Source organism: Triticum aestivum, chromosome 2D (genome assembly GCF_018294505.1).
Source record: "Triticum aestivum cultivar Chinese Spring chromosome 2D, IWGSC CS RefSeq v2.1, whole genome shotgun sequence".
In the NCBI taxonomy this organism is placed as follows: Eukaryota; Viridiplantae; Streptophyta; class Magnoliopsida; order Poales; family Poaceae; genus Triticum; species Triticum aestivum.
In genome coordinates, this window is record NC_057799.1 from 452,691,470 (window position 1) to 452,699,584 (window position 8,115).

The following is an 8,115-nucleotide window of genomic DNA, read 5'->3' on the forward strand; positions in this document are numbered from 1 at the left end:
ATTCCTCACCAATGGCAGCTCTGTTTTGGATGACCTGCAAGCACTATTCCTACTGCAAACCATGCTGCAACTTCTTGAGGAGCTGATGGCTAATGATTCAACAGTTAATGAAATTCCCTCCTGCTATGTGCCAAAGCTCATTATTCCAAAATGGGAAAGGCTATGGCCCTGTAGCTGCAAGCAAGTGGTTGCAGGGGGCATCAGCACCTTCTGCTTGATATGCTGATTTTCTGTTGAACCAGCACACACTGAGTTAAGAGTTGTCAATACTCATTGACTTCAAAACTCAAAACTAGTCCCTCCATAAACTAATATAAGAGCGTTTAGGCATTTCAACAAGTGACTACATACGGAGTAAAATGAGTGAATCTACACTCTAAAATATGTCTACATACATCCGTATGTGATATTCATTTGAAATGCCTAGAAAGACAAGTATTTAGGAACGGAGGGAGTAGTTTACAGAGGGAGTATATAACAACATTGACGCCATAGTACACTGATACTTCAGAACTGAAGAATTTCAAGGCTATCTACAGCTCTACACCATATATAGTAATATTCCCCCGGCTTCCTGTGAGAATTAGCTCATATCTAATATCCTGACTTGCATATTTTGTTAACAGAATTTATGCTACAGCATGAGAGACTGAATCCCAGTTCACTGAACATTCCACTAGATTCTCGCGTTCTGCCGCTACGGGATACGACACTGCAGCTCTACGGTCAGTGACCCATACAGTGTACGTCTTTGCTCCAGCATTGCAGTATTGCACGCATGGCAATGATGCTAGGAAAGTTCTGTAGCATCTTCTGGAGGACACCCTCATCCTGCTGCCTTTTCCCAATTTTCTTCTGCAGCAGTGGCAACCCAATCTCCAAACATGGCATGTTCTCTCACAGAAGCCTCTGATTATCAGTAGAATAGATGGGACCATTGGACCCAGGAAAACCTAAGTACCCCCTCTTTGCAGCATAGTTCCAATTTTTAAATCGGTTCAAGTATGAAATCCAGCGCCAAAGTGCGTACTAAGACTCCCCGAATGTTTAAGGACGGTTATGCCGATGTTTTTCTACGATAAAGGCTCTGAGGCCCCCCATTTTGATTCCATCTTCTTTGTGTGCAGCTAAAGCATGAATGGGTGAAGCTAATGATTTACCCCACTCTTATTCCCCCCAAAAGCCCACTAACACGCTTGTTTAATCAGTGTTTGGGGGTATTAAACTCACTGCCTCTCTGTGACACCTGTCTTGTTTAAGTTTTTTTACAGCTAAAAGTTGGACTAAAGTGGTTGGAGCTATCCTAGTGAACTGATGGAGGATCTGGTTCCTGCCAAGGCATTCTATTCGGCTGCAGGTGGGAAGCTGCCCCTGCACAACCACCAAAGATCAAAACACATCCCTGTCCTGTATAAATCTCTGATCAGTTGCTAACTTCTGGTGGAACTAGCTGCTGGCATGGAGCCGGATCACAGAGGCCTGATGGCGATCGTGCGTGAAGAGCCGCCGCCGTCGGAGGAGCCGATGGACCTGCTGTCGAGCGCGTGGTGCAGCTCGGCGATCCAGGTTCTTCAGACGGGTCCGAAGGAGGAGGATCGCTCGCTGGCGCTGGTGGAGCACCCTGTCATGGGGCTTGATGATGATAGGAGAGACCTGTCGCAGCTGCAGGTAAGTGTAGGTAACTTCAGTGTACTGTAGCAAATAACATTTTGTCAGGAGATCACACTCAGGATATGGATGCGCCGGGTGGTTTTGCAGAGGAATGATCGTAGCTTGGTTGTTGACGACAGCGGCTTCGGTGGCGCGGCGCAGCCGCAATGGAAATACGAAGATCTGAAGGTACAAAGTTGATGCGACCATGGATGTTCATGGTGTATGTGCAAGCTTTAGTATAGCCTGATGGTGTTAACTGTGTGCCTTTTGGCGGTGTTTTTTCAGTCATGGATATGGCTGCAGAAGGCCATTCACCCGGAGCTGGACTACGACAACAAGAAGAAATGGGTGAGTGAAAGGATTTAGGAGCCGGCAGGTTTAATTAGCACGATTTGCTCTTTGCAAAAACGAAACGTGATCGTGATGCAAATGGAACGAATCGTGCAGTAGAAGAAGCCAGATAGCAAATGGTTTGTTGATTGATTTCCAATTAACGCGCGGATCGAGGAGATTTAAATGGCACACGATATGTTTCCATGATTTTGCTGGATCTTAAATATTTGAACCTGGTGCGTGTGGACGCAGCTCCCGCGCAAGATGGCGGCGCCATGGAGCGGCATCTCGCTCAAGAAGTGGGTCAAGGAGCGGAAGCAGAAGCGCAAGGAGGAGGCGCGGCTGCACAAGGCCGAGGTCCACGCCGCGGTGTCCGTCGCGGGCGTCGCGGCCGTGCTCGCCGCCATCGCCGCGGAGAACTCCGCGCCGGCGGCGCGCGGCTCGGCGTCGGCGTCGATGAGGGAGACGGCGGTGGCATCGGCGGCCGCGCTCGTGGCGGCGCAGTGCGCGAAGGTGGCCGAGGCCGCGGGCGCCACGCGGGACCAGGTCGCCGCGGCCGTCAACGCCGCCGTGGCAGCCACGGACGCCAGCAACGTGATCACGCTCACCGCCGCCGCCGCCACCTGTAAGCCCTCTCGACCGGCCGGAGACGTTTCGAGATGTGACATGGTTCCAAAGAATTCAGATCACGAGATCATTTCTTTGCGCGTTGAATTGACAGCACTGCGCGGCGCGGCGGCGCTGCGAGGAAGGCGCGGGGGCAGCGGCGGGCATGGGCAGGGCGAGAGGGCGGACCAGGGTGGCACGGCGCCGTGGCAGGACGACCTGGACTTCGACTTCAACTACGCGAGGTCCAAGGCGGCGCTGGCCAAGGGCGACGAGTTGTTCGTCGCTATGCCGGACGGTAAGCCGGCCGCCGTACGTCGCATCAGTTACCCAACGTACGTCGTGCATGTCGTGCCATGACCGGTTGCCGTACGTGCAGGGAAGTGGAAGCTGCACACGGTGTCCGCCGCCACGGACAGGAACGGCAAGGTCGTCCTCCGGATCAAGAAGATGAACTTGGTCATGCAGGCCTTCTCCAACGCCAAAGAATGTAAGCAAATACCAGGAGTTGCATGAAGATCGAACACCCTTTCCCTTTTCTTAATTCTTTCAACACGTTTGGTACGTCGGCAGGCGTGGTGGAGGACGTCCGGCCGTGCGCGCCGGAGAAGGCGAGCCGGGAGGAGGACGCGACGTACCCGGTGGAGGTGAGGACGAGCAGGGGCAAGGTGGAGCTCCGCGCCGACGACTACGCCGTGTACAAGAGGTGGGTCACCACCGTGACGCACATGCTCACCTCCTCCACCGCCATCACCATGCGCAATTAACCATCGATCGATCCCGCCACTGCCGACCGATCGAATCCAATCCACTGACGTACGTGCGCGACCGGAAGTAACAAAGGGGTCGTACGTGTACATGTGTTCGATTTCAGATCTCACGCTTCTGGTTTTAATCCCCTCCCAGATTGATGTGTAACTAAATTTAGCCTCTTGATGTGGTGACTTTGTCAATTTTAAAATTTGTTGGCTCGGTCTTTAAGAGGTGCTCGCAAAAATAGAGTGTGGATACTACCTTCGGTCATAAGGGATGAGTGTACGCAAACATTTGTGTTTGTATTGTTTCTAGAAAATGCACCAGAGCAACTCTAGCAAATGGGCAGACTCTCAAAAAGATAGAGTATTTCGAGTGCCCTCCAAAATCAAATGGTTAGGTTACTTGTGGTGGAACCAACTCATTGAAGATATGCGTTCATAATGGTGAGTATATGCCAGCATCATATTTGTATTGTCCTAAAAAAATCAGACTCTCTAAACTAAAGTGTCCACTTTTTTTTAATGTGACACTGTTAATGGGGTATACTCCCTCCGTTCTTAAATATAAGCTTTTTTAGAGATTTCAATATGGACTACATATGGAGCAAAATGAGTGAATCTACATTCTAAAATACATCTATATACATCCATATGTAGTATGTATTGAAATATCTAAAAAGGCTTATAGTTAGAAACGGAGGGAGTATTTTCTCTTCATATACTTGCCCCATCCAACCAGTTGCACCCAGTGGAGCAGGAGGTCGCGCAATCGAGCCAGTGACGGTGCCAGATGGGGAGGTCGACAACCACGTGGAGCTCAGTGGAGGGGAGGGGGCGCTAGGCGGCCGAAAATCGGTCACTGGGTTAACATGGTAGCCATGTGGCCTCAGCTAGCGCCTGAAGGTGACGTATGTGAGCTGACAATGTCGATGACGCACTTAAAATGGGGCATAGAGAGCTGAAATTTACTACCTCCCAAAACCACAAGATAGAGAGGCTCTATATTTGCCCCTCTACCTCTAAATTTAAAGTCTAAGTGGTTCCATTTTAAAAAAAGAAGTCTAAGTGGGTGTTTTTACATGACTCTCTATAATTTGTAGGGATAGAATAGTGTGTTAATTTTTTTAACACGTTTTTTTAATTTTGATAGTCCTTTTAAAGTATGGAGGAGTATGAAGAATCTACTAGAGCCCACTTTGATTTGCGAAATTGCAAAAACTTAAGAGCAAAAGATATGCACGCTGCTACAAGATTTTGTTCCCACCAGAGGTTTGAGTTGATTGCACCAAAAACCAAAAATTATTGGCACGAGGTTTGGGTGGATGAAAATTATCCTATGAAACAATTTTTCTTAGGAGAAAATTCTATACCATATAATCATACAAATTAAACCAACATAAGAAAAAATCTATGGATTCTATTACTCTAAGCCCTCTTTGATTTGTAGGATTCTCGGAACTCGGGAATAGGAAAAATACATGATTAGAGGGGCATGCCCACTTGAAAAAAACATGTTGATGTTTGACAACATAGGACCTTTAGGAGGTTGGCTAAAGTGTGGAATGGGAATATAGAGGCTTTCCTTAGGAAAAATAAGAATGAGCTTATGATAGAATATGATAGTTTAGATATTAAAGTTGAATCTCAAGAACTCTCTGATGATCAGAAAGATAGGATGAATAGTATTTTTTAGAGAGCTTCATGAAGTTTGGCGGGTGGAAGAGATTGAATCTCGGAAGTGGTCTAGGGACAGAGAAATTCTTAAGGGGGGTAGAAATACTGGATATTTCTAGTTAGAGAAGAAGAAAGAAACTTATACGTGTTTTGGATGGTGTCGATGGTCCTTGATAACATAGGAATGCACAAGATTGTTGTAGACTATTACAAATCTTTGTTTAGATGGGTGCCTAGACCTAATATTAATCTTGGGGAGGATTTTAATAGGGGTTCTAAGAAAGTTACTCAGGAAGAAAATATAATGTTAGAAGCCAAATTGTCTGAAGAAGAGATCAAGGATGCTATTTTGGGTTCTTACTCAGATGGGGCCCCTGGCTCTGATGGGCTCCCTTTCTTGTTCTTCCAAGTATATTGGGATCTAGTTAAGAGTGGCTTAATTAGGATGTTCAATGCTTGGTACAATGATGATTTGGATCTATATAGACTAAACTTTGCCATGATTACCTTGATACCAAAAGAAAATGAGTCTAGGACTATGAATAAATTCAGGCCCATTAGTTTATTAAATTGTTGTTTTAAGATCTTTGCTAAAGTTCTTACAAATAGGTTAGCTCTTCTTATTGGTAGATTGATCTCTGAATTCCAATCTACCTTTATTAGAGGCATGTACATACTTGAGAGGGTGGTTACTGCCCATGAGATTGTACATGTTGTACTCTTCTGGTCAACAAGGTTTAGTTTTTAAGATTGATTATGAAAAAGCTACTCAGATTTGCTTTATGAGGTGCTTCCTCTTAGAGGGTTTGGGCCTAGATGGTTGGGTTGGATTAAGTTTAACCCAAAATGTCTATTGGAGTCAAGTTGAATGGAGAGGAGAGTGATTTTTTTCCTTACTGGAAAAGGTTTGAGACAAGGGGATCCCCTGTCCCCTCCCCTTTTTAATCAAGTTGTGGATGTTTTCTCTAGGATGTTGGTCAAAGGTTCTCAAGCACGGTTGATTAGGGGGTTATGTTGTAATCTAGTTAGTAGTGGTGCGATCATGTGTCTCCAATATGTAGATGATACCCTACTCTTCCTGGAGAATGATAGTAGGGTAGCACTTAACCTTAAATGGATTTCGATTTGTTTTGAACAAGTTTCAGGGATGAGGATTAACTATCATAAAGAGTGCTTTAGTTCCCATTAACGTGGAGTCTAATGAGTTGAATCCCTTTGTACACATTTTTCAATGTGTACTAGGTGAATTCCCTATCAAGTATCTAGGGATTCCTTTACATTTTTACAAGCTTAGTAGAGAAGATCTTTGATAAAGTTTTAGCTAAAATTGCGGGTTGGAGAGGAAAGCTCCTCCCTTACTTAGAAAAAAATACTTTAATTAGATCTTACTTAGCTAGTGTTCCTTTGTATTTGTTAACTATTTTAAGTTCCCTAAAAGGGATCTGGGTTAATTTAACTCTCATATGACTAACCGCGTATGGAGTGATAGTGAAGGTGCTCATAAGATTCACCTTGCCAATTGGCTTTCTATCTATATGAAGAAGCAATAGGGCGGCATGGGTATACCTAATTTGCAGGACATGGACATATGTTTAGTGGGTTCTTGGATGAAAGGATACATGGATGGGGAGGGGTCCCTTTGCAGGAAGATAGTAGATAGTAAAGATAACACTAGGAATATTAATATTTGTTGCTCTCATGATAATCACCCTTCCAATTCTGGAAGAGCTTTATGTGGGTTTTTCAGGTTGTTAGAGTGGGTTACAGATGGTTTCTTGATAATGGTAGATTGATTAGATTCTAGGAAGATACTAGGTATGGCAATGCCACTCTTGCCACTGAATTTTAGGACGTATACTACTTAGTTATGAGAAGAACAAAACAATTACTGATCTTTGGGATGGTTGGGAACTTACTTAGGCTTCAATTGCTTGATCTAGTGAATATCCTGAAACTCACTTCCTTTAGTGATTGTGAAGATTCTTTAATCCGGCAATATGAATCTAAAGGGTTTTACTCGTTGTATTTAATTTTAGAGGAATGCAACATGTGTTCTTGTCGGGAGTCTGAAGTATCAAGGTGCCACCTAGGATCTGGGGTTTCCTCTGGTTGTTTTCACAAAATAATATCATGACTTATGACAACCTTAAGAAATGTGGAATAGCTAAAGCGCTCGAGTGCATCCACTATACTGAGATTGAGTCAAGTGTTCCACCTTTTCTTTGAATGTTTTGTAGCTAGAATGATTTGGATCGAAGTAGAAAATATTTTTGATATTTCTATCTATAACTTTGAGTCTGTTGCCAAGCTATGGCTTTGTGAAAAAAGATCTCTGCATTTATATGTGATTACATCTGTAGTTTTATGGGGGTAGGAATTCAATGGTCTTTAATAGATGTACCTGGGTTTTTTTGAAATAGGTGTTAGGCCTAATCTCTTGTTATCTACTAGGGATTGAATAAAACAATTCAAGGATCTCTAGTGGTCAATTGCTGAATTTTTGGAACCTACCGCGGAAGAGACTGAAAGAACCTTTTGCCATGGAACCAGACTGATTAAATGCAAGAGCTGGTTTGACTCTGTTTCCTGGAGAGCTGCAGTTAGAAATGTTGTACATGGAGGGAGGAGTGCAGTTTTTTCATTGTTTTTAAGATAGCTCACCATCCATGCCAAATGGTAGGCAGGAGTGCAGTTGAGTATCTAAAGCAGACCCCGCAAGAAGATGATGTTATCCATGTTGTATTTTTTGGCCGGTGAGCTGAGGCATGCGTGCCCTGATGGTTGCTATATATTGTGATATTGTTGTTTTCTTGGTTTTGAGTCTGAACCTGTATACGTTGGGATCTTGCACCGTTGGGTTTGGTTTCTTTTGTTAATGAAAATGGAGCCGTGGTTGACCCCTGATTATCGTTCTTATGTCCATTTTAATTTTATAGGACTAGTATAAAATGTTGATGTCACGGAAAAACAAAGAGATTGTAAAAAATATTGAAGTGGATGCTCATATGAAATGAAGTACCATGATTTCTTAGGAAAAAATCCTATAAGATTCAATGTTATGAATCAAAGGATTTTAAGGACATCTACAACGCCG

General features: G+C 44.3%; 1 protein-coding gene across 1 annotated transcript; it reads left to right on the forward strand.

Moving 5' to 3' along the window:
• Positions 1 to 1,335: 1,335 nt before the first annotated feature.
• On the forward strand, positions 1,336 to 3,826 carry LOC123049561 (VAN3-binding protein). Its single transcript, XM_044472461.1, has 7 exons — positions 1,336 to 1,668; positions 1,759 to 1,839; positions 1,939 to 2,001; positions 2,239 to 2,611; positions 2,708 to 2,890; positions 2,972 to 3,082; positions 3,166 to 3,826. The coding sequence occupies exons 1-7, from the start codon at positions 1,459 to 1,461 to the stop codon at positions 3,357 to 3,359; spliced, it is 1,215 nt and encodes a 404-aa protein (XP_044328396.1). The 5' UTR covers positions 1,336 to 1,458; the 3' UTR covers positions 3,360 to 3,826.
• Positions 3,827 to 8,115: the final 4,289 nt, after the last annotated feature.